The following is a 12,025-nucleotide window of genomic DNA, read 5'->3' as shown; positions in this document are numbered from 1 at the left end:
AAGGGCGTCAGGGGGGTCACGTTGCGGCTGTGGTTCAACAGCAAGTCTGCAAACTGTACCAGGCGGTGGGTCCAGGGCTGCCCGTTCTGGGTCTGCTCCGGCACCTGTCTGAACTGGGTGCTGATGGTCTGCAGCAGGCTGGGGAAGGGCAGGGCCGGGGTCACAGGCCGGGGCGCGGACATGGCCCCCTCCCAGCACGCCCACACCCTGACCCACTGGAGCTCACTGGGCCTCTGCGCCCTCCCAGCTGAGAACCGAGGAAGTGAGCGACCTCATCCCACCCTGCTCGCCCACCCTGCCTGCTCCAAGGCTGGCCCACCTGAAGAAGGCACTGCCGACCACCTCCCGGGTCCGGCTCTCCAGAGGGAAGGAGAACTGCTGCTCCGTCTCCGGAATCTGGGACGTGGGTTTCTTCGTCTCAAAGAACGAGTGGAAGAAACAAAACCTGGGGAGGGCAGGAGAGCCATGGGTCTCAGCAGCCCCCTCCCAGGAGGGCATCACCCAGGGCCCAGTGGCAGGTGGTGGCAGAAGGACCGTTTCCTGAGTCTGGATCTCCAGCTGAACATGACTTGGCCCCAACTGTGGAGAGAACTGGAACCTGTCCCTCGAAGGCAAGGCAGACGTGAGGCTGTCACATCAAACCATGCTACGGCCTCTGCAAACATGGGCTGCCCCCCCACCCCCGGCACCATGGTGAGGGCTGAGGGAGCGCCCGGCCAGTGCCGGAGTCTGCGGCCCACACAGCTCTATGCTTCCTGGGCCCTTTCCTTTCGTGGGCTCCCAGGGGTTTTCCCTGAACCGCCTTCTGCCCAAGGGGTAAGAATGACCTACTCCCCCTGGCAACCCGACCCCAAGGGTTCTGAATCCAGGGAGACCAAACCAGGACTAGGAAAGAGGCCCAATTCCTTGGCCCCTACGGGGGGCTGGGGGCAGAGCCTGTCCCACCTGGCCACCTCCTCAATCATGTCGTCCTCCTTCTCCGCATGCAAGGCGTCCACGATGCTGACCAGGCGAAGGATGACCCACTTCCGCAGCCGGAACACAGCTCGCTCAGGCCTGGCGGGTGGGAGCCAGGTTACTGATAAAGGGTACTGCTCTGCCCCACCTCGGAGACGGAAACTCCAAGGTCTCCCACCCCGACCACCAGCACGGGAACACACGAGGAAACTCAGGCCTTCTGGGAGAGCTGCGGCTCAGCTCTGTCCCTCCCCTCCCCTCCCAAGGGCCGCCATCCCATGGGAACGAGGGCCCAGCTCCTTGAGCTCTGCACGCCCACTCACCCATGCAACGAAGCATCCTGGGCTTTCTTCTGGTTGCTGGTGCTGAAGTCCACCAGTGAGTCCAGGTCAGGCCGGAGAAACATGTTCCGTAGCCAGGCCACGTAGCCCTTCAGGGCACCGGGACTCAGGGACCGCACGACTCTCCAGAATGTGGGCAGGACAGGGAGGCCCTGGTTGGTGATGCAGGTGAAGGCCACCACCACAGCCAACTGCCGCTCGGGGTCATCCCGGCAGCCTTCCAGGAAGGTTCCCACGTACTCGTTCATCTCCGGAGCAAACTTGAACTGGTTTGGGAGCTGAGAGAGGCCAACACCGGGGTCACCAGCCAAGAGTGTCCAATGGCCCCTCCGGCCTCTTCCCCAACAGGTGAGACTGAGGCGTGGCAAAGCCCCCTGCCTCGTCCACAGCCAGGCCGAGCCCCTCCCCCACCACGGCTCCCACCCTTCCACTGGGCATCACGGTGGGCTACCACCCATCCACTCCCACCCCAGGACAGGCTGGGTTCTAGGCTCAGGGAGACTCCGGGCTGGGCCATCAGCCCCCTTGACCAGCTCCTAGCTGTGTCACGTGGGGCTCAGCGCCCAACTCTTCCCAGGGGCGCACTGCGTGCCACGCACACCACGTGGCTTTGTGCGGCAGCAGGTTTCATCTTCACGACAACCCTTCACCCTGGACCCCTTCTGTCATCTTACAGATGAAAAAAAGATGGCAAACAAAAACTGGCCCCTGACTTTTCAGGGCCACAGGGTTCCAAGCGGTGCCTCTGGAACACGGAGCTGTTGGCATGGCCGCCCCGGCCCCGCTCCACCCAGAACACCCACACCCAGGAGCCCGCTGTGAGCGCTCCAGGGGCTCTGACCCTGTCATCTTCACAGAACCTCTGGCGAAGACGCCGGTCTCACGGAAGAGAGGCAGGCCTGGGGCCGGGGGGCAGCCTGGCTCCCAACCCTGAACTCCTAACCGGCACCTGATTCTCCTGTCCAGTGCATGGGGCCACGGACCAGGACGACTCTGCTCACCAGAACACACCGGCTGGGGGTGGGGGAGGGCTGGGCGGGCCGCTGGCCACACACGCCTCTGCTGAGGGGCCTGAGGCCAGAAGGACTGACCCTGCCAAACTCCACTCGGAGGGGAAGGGTGGGGGGGACCCAGAGGGAAGGGACACCCAGTTCCCCAGCAGGACCACCGAGGCAGGAAGACCCGGGGTGCTGCAGCCAAGAGCAAGCCTCTTCTCAAGAAGCTAGCTGACCCGAGAGGTAGCCTGTCCCTCCTGGCAGTGCTGGGGGGGGGGGTACCCACCTTAGCGGTGACCGTGTGCTCCCCAAAGTGCCGGATCAGGTCCCCCTGCATCACCAGGGCCAGCTGCTCCTTGGACAGCAGAGGCAGCGCCGCGCCCAGCAGGCGGAAGCACAGGTAGCTGAGGGGTGCATGGCAGAGGCTGGTCAGAGGCCTGGCCGTGCTGGGTGCACTCGGGGCCCGAGCCCGCCCCACCACCAAGCCAGGGAGGGGGGGCAGAGGGCCAGGGCCCCGCGCACCTGGCGGGCCAGAACTGCTTCTTCAGCAGCCCCTGCTCCACAACTTCCTTCCAGAACCGGGGGAACCTGCCCTCCTGCAGCGACAGGCGGAGCAGGTCCAGGGCCACGGCGGGCAGCTTGCGCTCCTTCTTCACAGAAGAAGCTGCTGTCTTCAGGACACTCACCAGTCTGGGGAGGGGGCAGAGGGGACTCAGGGGGCGTGGGCCAACCAGACAGCAGGGTCCCTGGGGGAGCCCATCCTCCCACCTCCCTCACACCTGGGGATGTTCTCATCTGAGAACAAGTTGACTGGTCCCATCAGCTCCTTGAGCTTCTCCGGCACCTTCTGCTGGGCCAAGAGGAAGAGCTCCAGGTGCTCAGGGGAGCCCAGCACTGAATTCAAGTCCGCCTTGAGGACTTTCGGCAGGATCGCCTGCAACGTGGCTTCTGGGACCTGGGGTGAGGACACAGGTTGGGGGAGGGTCGCTCCCTCCCAGCATCCTGTGCCACTTCCCCTGTGAAGTGAGCCCTGTGGGCCCTGTTCCACCTGCAAGGCTTCTGTGAGGCCCCGACACAGTGCCAGTCTGAGGCGGGACAGCCACCATCCACCCTGCTAGGCACCAGAATCATGAACAGGTGTTTGTTAAAAAGCTCACCCCACCTCCAGTCCTGGGAACTTGGATTTTTAGTAACTAGCCCACTGACGCTAATTAGCTACCCTTTTAATTATTCTTTTGGTTTTTTCAAGACTAGTTCATTTTCTTCTAAGATTTATTTATTAGAGAGAACGACAGAGACCGAGCATGAACAGAGGAAGGAATAGAAAAAGAGGAAGAAACAGGCTCCCCACTGAGCAGGAAGCCTGACATGCGGCTCCATCCCAGGACCCTGAGCCGAAGGCAGATGCTTAACCACCTTAGCCACCCCGGTGCCCCAAGGGACTAGCTCATTTCTTATACAAGGTGCCCCAAGTGGAGAGCTGGGATTTGAATTCAGGTCCTTGCCTCTTCCTCAAGAGCAAAGGGTTCTAGGTACTAGCCCACCTCCATTTCCCAAGCAGGGCAGCGGGGCCCTGGGGGGTCAGCTCTGTCCAAAACAACAATGGCAAATGTGTTTTATATGCTTGCCACGTGACAGGTGCTATTCTAAAACTGTGCCGTCCACTATGGCAGCCGCTGAGTTCTTGGAATGTGCTAATCTCAGTGGAGGTGGGCCCTAAATACAAAATACACACTGGATTCCAGTGACTCGATGGGAGCACAACGTAAAAAAAACCTCTGCAAACTTTTACATCGATTGTGTGCTCAAACTTTACTTCAAGTATGTCAGGCTAAATACCTTCCTACAGAATGATGCTACTCTGGAGCATTTACGTCTTCCCTGCTCTCTCAGCATTTCTACCTGAAGCCCCACACTGGTAAGCCTGTACCTCAGAGAGGATGTCCACCAGGGCCTTCTGGGGCTGTTCCTGCAAGTGGTTGTAGTGCTGGGCCAGGGTCTGCAGCAGCTTTATTGACTTCATCAGTGCCTCTGAGTCCTGGTGCCCACAGAGGGAAGAAGATTATGAGCAGGGCATGCCACTGTCCCCCCCACTGCCAAGCCCAGCCACATACCCCCTGACCTCAAAGCTCTTACCTTCACTAGCCTGCCTGACTGAAAGAGGGCTAGCACCCCAAACAGGTTTGCAAAAAGAGCAGGTCTCATCATTGCCTAGGACAGAATTTCAGACATCAGTGAAAAGGGCCCAAAGAACCCCACCCTGGGGCTGCCAGTCTCCCTAAGGCCACTAACTCTCACCTTCTTAACTTTCTGCAGGTCATGCTTCTCTTGTATCTGCTGCAAGACGCTGCACAAGGGAATGTCTTCGAAACACTGTAACAGCTGCCAGGGGTTTGGAGCAGGAGGGCGACAGGGGTTCAGTGCAGGGAGGTCCAGCCCCACACAGCAGACCTCCACCTCCTCCCAAGTCTCCCTTCAACTTCTGCCCAGAGGCCCTGGGTGCCTCTGAAACTGCTCAGCCCCTGAACGGTGCCGGTGTGTGAACACCGCTGCTCAGAGGGAGCTCAGTCTTGCCTCCTGCCTCAGGCCCACCCAGGCTTCGGAGTACCTCCTTTGGCTGACACTCCCACTCTACCTGCACGGCCTGCCCTGGGCTGCCCCCAAGGGGGTTCCTAAGGGACTGGGTCCTGAATGCCCTCCCAGCTGCCCACGAGCCTCAGGGGCAGCCTACAACCCGCGGAGTGCCCCTGGAGGGCAGAGAGCCCTGGACCCTGCAAAGGCGAGGTAACCCACCCCAGAGCTCACTACGCCCAGTAGATGCGCCACGGACACTGGGCGACCCACGTGCCCAAAGAGAAAACGTGCTCAGCCTCCTGGCCCACCTGCTTCTCCGCAGACAGGCCTTGCTCAGACACTTCCGCGCCTCCACGGGGGGCGCCGAGCCTCAGCCAGAGGCCGCCCCGACCACCGCCCCGACCACCGCCTTCGCTCGCAGCTGAGAGGCCGCCCTCCCCGCTCCCCCGCTCCGCGCAGCACGGCTGGGCCCCTTCCCGGAGCCGCCCCCTCACCTGCGCCAGGGCCAGACTGTAGCAGGGCCGGGCGGTTTCTCGCCCGACCCCGAGCCCGGAGATCAGGCGCTTCAGGGCGTACTTCATCTCGGAGCCCTGCCGAGCCAAGCAGTGAGAACGGCCGTCCCGCACGGGCCCACCGCCGCCCCGAGCGCGCTCCCCCAGCCTCCCGGGCCGCCGCCGCTCCCCCGCCGGAGGCACGAGCCCCCCGCCCCGCCCCCGCCCCGCACCTGTGGCCTCGCGCGCAGGTACTCCAGCAGTTTCTCCGTGGCCCCCAGCCGCGTCTCCTGCTCCGGCTTCGCGATGTCCCAGAAGAAGTCCAAGAACTCGCGGCTCTGCTTCAGCAGGCCCTCGCGGTCGGCGGGCTGGGGTCCGCTCTTGGCCGCCCCCCCGGGGGACACAGACTCAGCCAGGCCCAGTCTCTCCATCTCCGCCATGCTCCGCGAACACGTGGGCTCTGAAGACAGCCTCTTCCGGGTCAGGTCGCGGCGCGTGCGCGCTGGGTCGGCCACGGGGCGGGGCCTTGCCGGGCAGGGGGCGGAGCATAGCCGCCTGGGGCGGGGTCTGGGGCGGGGCCAGCCCCGCCCTGGTGCAGTCCCTGGGGGGGCTATTACTTTTTTAAAAATTTTTATTTATTTATTTATTTGAGAGAGAAAAACAGAGATAGCGACAGAGACAGCGAGAAGAGAGCATGAGCAGAGAGGAGACGGAGAAGCAGGCTCCCCACTGAGCAGGGAGGCCGGCGCGGGACCCGATCCCAGGAACCTGGGATCAAGACCCCATCCGAAGGCAGACGCCCAGCTGTCGGAGCCACCCAGGTGCCTCTATTTATTTTAAAGATTTACTTATCTTTTTTAGACAGGGGAGGGGCAAAGGGAGGGAGAGAGAGAGAGAGTCTCAAGCAGACTCCCCGATGAGCGGAGCCTGCACCTGGGTTCATCCCACGGCCCTGAGATCACGACCTGAGCGGAAACCAAGAGTTGGAGGCTTATCCCACGGAGCCACCCGGGAGCCCCTCACTCTGGGATTTTAGTATGAGCGCGGCTGGGAAGTTGGAGGGTTCTATGCATGGGCAAGTCCTGATCCTATTTACCTCCTTAAGAGATTACTTGGCGCTGTGTGGGGCATGGATTGCGGGATCGCAGAGGGAGAAGCTCCAAGAATACTTCGGGACCGTGGTGGGCTGGAGCGAGGTGAAATGAGCAGGTCGGAGCCCAGCTAATTTGGAGCTGGCTGGGGGGGTGATGGATGTGGGGGAGAAGGAAAGAGAGGGCTAACGTGACTGGGTTGATGGTGGTGCCGTTCACTGAGCTGGGGACGTGAGTTCTACGAAATCAAAGAGGACTTTTGCAATGGCAGGGAGCAGTGCTGCGGGTCACCCCTGCATCTGGACTGCAGAAGCTGTCTCTGGAGGGTTGCAATCCGGAGAGACCTCAGCCCTGGGGGACGCGGGCGGTGGGCAATATCAGGACCGACACCCCCCCCTTAAGTCCCATGCCCCCAGCTCCAGCTCCTTTGGGCCCCACTGCTCCTCCTGTCACCCCCTTCCTTGTTCTGCTGCTTTAGGAAGTGAGGTGCAGATGTGTACCTCATGTATATGGTGCCCCAGGAGCAGAGGGTGAGCAGAGCAGGGGAAGCTGGAAGACAGTGGCCCAGGCTCTGCCTCTCCGGGTATGGGTCTGCTGTGCTGCCCAAGGGGGAGGCCACGACACCAAGCACCTCACAGGCTGGTGGGAAACTGGGAAGCAGGAATGGCACAGGAGATTGGATCTTTATTTTGTTTCCAGCTCAGCTGAGAGAGATCGGCAGAGAGTGGCCTGAAGGCGAAGACAGAGAGGCCAGCAGTACCCCAAGCTCTGCCTGCCCTGCCCACGGGGCCTGGAGCCAAGGCAGGGGCTTGGCACTCTTCTGCCTGTCCTTCCCAGAGCTGGATCTGAACTCGGGGCTGGCCCCGGGTCCTGGGGCTCTTTCCCCAATACCCTCAGTTTCCTTAGCTGAGAAAAGAGCCAGATCTGGAGTCCAGGATGCTGACCAGGCCGGAGGTCGTGGGCCTGAGCTAGCAGTGACCGCATAACTCACGTGCACTGTCTATGCACTTCATCATTGCGGGGTCTGCTCTGCTCCTGCCTCCGGGCTTGAGGCCCCCACCCTCCCACCCCCTGCTAGACACGTCCCCCCACTTAGAACCCCTGGAAGGTGCAGCAGCTACTGGGGACACTGGAGACGTGGGCGTGCTCTGCCTGAGCAGCCACCTGGAGCAGGATCCCTTGGCCACAAACACTAGTGCTCGGTGTCGGTCCCTGCTGATGCTGGGGCTGGGCCTGGGTTTGGGGCACAGCCAGGTGACTGAGCAAGGCATGAGTCATGACTCTGGCCACTGCCGGGGTTCCCGAAGCCACCAGCCCCAACACATCAGCCTCTGTGTCATCCGCACTGCCATGGAGGATGAGAGGGCAGGCCCAGGCACTGGCCGTTGGCTTGGCCACCAGGTTGCTAAGTAGCACCCCAGTGCTCGGGGACAGGTGTCCGGAGCCAAAGGAGCTGTTGAGTGAGGAGGCGAGGAGGAGCACAGAGCCACTGCTGTCTATGGTGGCCAGGACACTGCCCACAGGGGTCACGGGAGCTTGCAGGGGCGCTGGGCAGGGGTCGGGGCTGGGCCCTCCGGAGCGCAGGGCTGCCCCCAGCACTGTCAGCAGCTCTGGACCAGCCGAGGGGCTGGGGGTGGTGGACAGGATGCCCTGGGGCACGGCTAGCTGCAGTGCAGCCTCCAGGGCGGGCGTGGGCCCAGACGAGGGCCCCTGCAGCCCCAGGTCTCTGACCAGCAGGCTCAGCAGGGCGTCCCCAGCAAGGTCTGGGGTGGGGGCAAGGGCTGCTCTGAGCAGGACAGCTGCCAGTTTGGGGTTGGTGGCTCGGGCCCCGGGGCCCAGGGGCGTCCCATCGGCGTGGCACAGTAGTGGACAGAGGCCCTTTGTGCCCCGGGCTGCCAGAGCCGCGGCCAGGGCTGTGTCCACCAGGAAGCCCTCTCGAGCCAGCGTGGCGGGGCCCACCAGCAGTCGCGGCCAGGGCAGGTGGCCAAAGTGCATGTGCAGCAAGCGCAGGGTGGACAGAGCGGTCGGCAGCCCCAGGCCGGGGCCCAGGGTCTGGGCCGGGCCGGACGTCAGGGCAGTTGAACTGCGCGAGGTGCTGTTGTAGAGGAGACCCCAGAACATGGCACCTGGAGGAGACACAGGGGTCACACGGGACTCAGTGGCCCTGGGCCAGGGTCACTCAGGGTCACGCAGTGGCCCTGGGTGAAGGGCGCTGACCGCGGTCGGGAGTTACTCTCTGGGCCTGGAGATGGGGGTCAGTCAGTAGGCCCCGGGGTCAAGATCACGTGCGCCGCGGAGCAGGGGCCACAGCCTAGGTCCTGCCACTGCGCGGCCTTGAGGTCAGGGCCCGAGTTCCAGGTCACGGAGCACGCCTGGGGTCGTGGGTCACTGACCTAGACCTGTGGCATGGGGGTGCACCACGGCCAGACACAAAGCTCCTCCCACTCCTGCGTCCACGACGTTGCCGCCGGCGGCAAGCAGCTCTCGGCCCAGGTGGGAGCACGTGGCTGTGGCCAGGAAGACACTGTCTGGGGAGTGGCCAGGGGCCAGGGCCCCGGGCCCTCCCCTCCCCGGAGCAGCTCCCCAGCTCTGACCTGCAGGGCTGACGATGGCCCCGTGGTGGTACACGCCGGGGTGGTGGGGGTGCCCGCCGGGCCGGGCGGCTGCTGAGCCCAGGCTTGCCGCAGGGTCACCCCCGGTGTAGAGCTGCCTCGCGGCCAGGGAGAAGGCAACGGCCAGCAGCAGCAGGGCGGCACCGAGGCGGGCCCAGACCCCGGGCAGCCCGCCAAACTTGTTCCTGCCGAGAGGGGTGTCCTGAGCCAGGGCCGGGCTGGGGGACAACCAAGAGTCCCGAGAGAACCCAGAGAATACTTCCCCAAAGGTGTGGCCTTCCTTGCGAGAGGGGTGCACGGTCGCCAAGGGCCTCCTGGCACAGCGTAGAGGAGACGTGGGGACTGGAAGGGGCTTGGGGAAGCAGGACAGCCAGGGAGTGGGTCTCTGGGGGAGGCAGGGCTGAGCCAGGAGGAGGGAGGCCTGAGGTGGACTTGGCCGGCTTGAGGAGCAGAGCCCAGCCGGGTGTAGCCAGGCTCCAACCTGCCCAGCAGGTGCCTCCTGCGCCAGGGGTGGGGGCTGGGGACCTTTGACAGAGTAGCCGGCGCACCTGGCTTGGGACGAACGTCCCTTCAGACACACAGACCTTGGACTGACTGGCGGAGACCAGGTCTGGGGCCGCAGTGCCGCTTCTCTCATTCACCCAGAAAGTTCCTGGAGCCGAACCAAGCGTGGGGGTGTCCGCCCTCCGTCCCCACCTTGGGGGCTCCGGAGGGAGGGACCTGCCAGCCTCAGGCCTGAGGTGCCGGGTGCCCAGGCCCCTCCTTGACTCACCCCAAGGAGTCGTGGGGCCTCCGGGTGTCAGGAGCGACCAGCTCTGATGTCTCCTCCTCCTCGTCGTCCTCAGACCCCAAGCTGGGGTCCCAGAGAAGCAGCTTTTGGTAGAGCACCGGCCCTGCGGGCGGTTCCATGGCCCCACGGTGCACAGCTCTGCAGCCTGCCAGCCTCCCTGTGGAGTCCCAGCCTCACCTGCGCTTGGCTGGGGGGTGTGGAGGCAGCCTTGGGGAAGGGTGGTGTGGAATCTAGAACAGGTCTGGGCAGGGCGCGAGGCCAGGGAGTCTGCGTGCGAGGCTGCCCCATCAGGGCACAGGCCTGGGGACTCTCAGGGCTGGGGAGCCTGGGACGGGGGTGCAGCTCCGTGAGGAAGGAGGAGCCCAGCCCCGGGGACCGCAGCCGCGAGCCTGAGACCCAGCCAGGACTCCCGCTGGTCCCCCACCCTCCGGGGAGGCAGCCGTTGGATCCCCGGCCTGTTCGGGACTCAGTGTGGCTTGGGTCAGGGCTCGGCATGTGACTTGCCCGCGTGGGCAAGCCTGGCCTTCTCTGTCTGGGGAGCAACCGGGAGGGTGGGGAAGGTGACTCCGGGGCATGTCCTGCGGCTCTTGCCAGAGGGTGGCACTGCAGACCTCCTGGGCCCACGGCCCCGACCCTGAGTCCCCGGCACCTGCTCGGTGGCGAGGTCTCACTGCCCAGAAGGCTGCTGTGGGACACGCCGTGGACCCCAGCCTCGGCGCGCTCATCCCCCGTGCCGACCCGTCTCCCCCATGCCCACTCACACCTCCAGCTCCCCGGCCTCGAATCCTGACTCTCCGATGCGCCCCGGCGGATGACCCCACCTCCCATGTCATGCAGCCCCATCAAGGCCACTCCCACTGGGTTCTCTCCTCCCCACTGCAAGGGGAAAGCCATTCTCGGCCTCTGGTTCTGGCCCCAGCCCCTCCCGGCTCCTGCCTCTGGCTGGCCCAGGACCCCATGGCCTCACTGACCCCTTCTGTCCTGCAGCTTCATGATTTCCATGCTGGTTCCTTGTCTACGACGTCCGGAGGGCAAGGGCACAGATACCCTCCTAAGTACGGGTACGCGGCCAGCCCCACGTCACGCTGCAGGACGCGGGCAGAGGCTCCTCAGGTGAGCGCGGAAATGCAGGTGTGTCTCCCCAGCAGTGACACGGGCCGGGGCCAGGTGGGACGACGCATTCTGTCTGCTGCTAGGGCCCAGAGATCGCAGGGCAGGTGGTGACTGGGGGAGGCGCGAGAGGGCCTCTGCGGTGCGGGTGAGGTTCTGTTTCTTAGTCTGATGTGGGTTTCCCGAATGTGCCGATTGTTGAAATGCATCCAGCTGTGCATTTATGACAGGCTCTTTTCTGGAAGTACATTTTATTTCATTTATTTTTTTTAAAGCTCAAGTATTTCCTTTTTTTTTTTTTTTAAAGATTTTATTTATTTTTTTGAGACAGAGAGAATGAGAGACAGAGAGCATGAGAGGGAGGAGGGTCAGAGGGAGAAGCAGACTCCCTGCCGAGCAGGGAGCCCGATGTGGGACTCGATCCCGGGACTCCAGGATCATGACCTGAGCTGAAGGCAGATGCTTAACGACTGAGCCACCCAGGCGCCCTAAAGCTCAAGTATTTTCTACATTGAAACAACAATCACAGAAATCATCCAATGCCGCGTGGCTCTCCGCCCCTCCCCTTTCTCTTGGCCTCTTCACAAGCAGGTGGGGTGGTCTCCACTTCGGGTGCATTGGAATCACTCCGGGTATTTGTGAGATCTGAGTTCTGACTCTGCTTTCCTAACTCCCGGGTGATCCTGGGACCACAATTTGAGTAGCACTGACCCACAAAAAATCATGGACACCTGCTGCCTCCCACTTCCCCTCAGCTCACTCTAAGCTGGCTTCCGGGGTTTCTGATTTCTCGGCCCAATAAAAACTGAACCAACCATATGGAGATACCAGCAGAGGGTCGCCTCCTTTTTGTTTGCCAAGGGGATGTGTGTGTGGGAGGGGGTCACAAAGACCATCTGCTCTCATTTCATAAACCAGGGAAGGTTACAATCTCAGAATGAGGGTCGGTCCTTCCTTCCTAAGATCTTGTCCAGTTTCTGCCATGGACTCACCACGTGGCTGTGGGTACGTGGTGTAGCTATGGGGAGTCTTGACGCCACTTCCATAAAACAGGAGTGACAACA

General features: G+C 62.8%; 2 protein-coding genes and 1 long non-coding RNA gene across 3 annotated transcripts in view; 1 reads left to right on the top strand and 2 right to left on the bottom strand.

The window, feature by feature from the left end:
• The window catches only part of MYBBP1A (MYB binding protein 1a), a 12,169-nt gene extending 6,334 nt beyond the window's left edge, over window positions 1-5,835 (bottom strand). The window contains exons 1-12 of the mRNA XM_081806018.1: window positions 5,592-5,835; window positions 5,362-5,457; window positions 4,592-4,675; window positions 4,430-4,504; window positions 4,224-4,331; window positions 3,073-3,248; window positions 2,816-2,983; window positions 2,580-2,697; window positions 1,281-1,576; window positions 946-1,056; window positions 320-445; window positions 7-138 (exon numbers count right to left, since the gene is read on the bottom strand). Coding sequence (XP_081662144.1) covers window positions 7-138; window positions 320-445; window positions 946-1,056; window positions 1,281-1,576; window positions 2,580-2,697; window positions 2,816-2,983; window positions 3,073-3,248; window positions 4,224-4,331; window positions 4,430-4,504; window positions 4,592-4,675; window positions 5,362-5,457; window positions 5,592-5,798 — 1,697 coding nt within the window. The 5' untranslated portion in view covers window positions 5,799-5,835. The remainder of the gene's footprint in view (window positions 1-6; window positions 139-319; window positions 446-945; window positions 1,057-1,280; window positions 1,577-2,579; window positions 2,698-2,815; window positions 2,984-3,072; window positions 3,249-4,223; window positions 4,332-4,429; window positions 4,505-4,591; window positions 4,676-5,361; window positions 5,458-5,591) is intronic.
• A 49-nt stretch (window positions 5,836-5,884) lies between these two features.
• LOC115936870 (uncharacterized) lies at window positions 5,885-11,791 on the top strand. The gene is made up of 3 exons (XR_014140674.1): window positions 5,885-6,179; window positions 10,839-10,964; window positions 11,293-11,791. It is a non-coding gene; the product is annotated as an uncharacterized LOC115936870 (long non-coding RNA).
• GGT6 (gamma-glutamyltransferase 6) lies at window positions 7,542-10,015 on the bottom strand. The gene is made up of 4 exons (XM_006746986.3): window positions 9,834-10,015; window positions 9,044-9,246; window positions 8,843-8,956; window positions 7,542-8,575 (listed from the first exon to the last, which is right to left on the bottom strand). Exons 1-4 carry the CDS (start codon window positions 9,968-9,970, stop codon window positions 7,542-7,544), a joined length of 1,488 nt encoding a protein of 495 aa, XP_006747049.1. The 5' UTR covers window positions 9,971-10,015.
• Window positions 11,792-12,025: the final 234 nt, after the last annotated feature.

The sequence above is a fragment of the Leptonychotes weddellii genome, chromosome 15, assembly GCF_054177405.1.
Source record: "Leptonychotes weddellii isolate Sample4059 chromosome 15, ASM5417740v2, whole genome shotgun sequence".
Lineage (NCBI taxonomy): Eukaryota > Metazoa > Chordata > Mammalia > Carnivora > Phocidae > Leptonychotes > Leptonychotes weddellii.
This window is presented reverse-complemented; position numbering and strand designations above follow the sequence as displayed.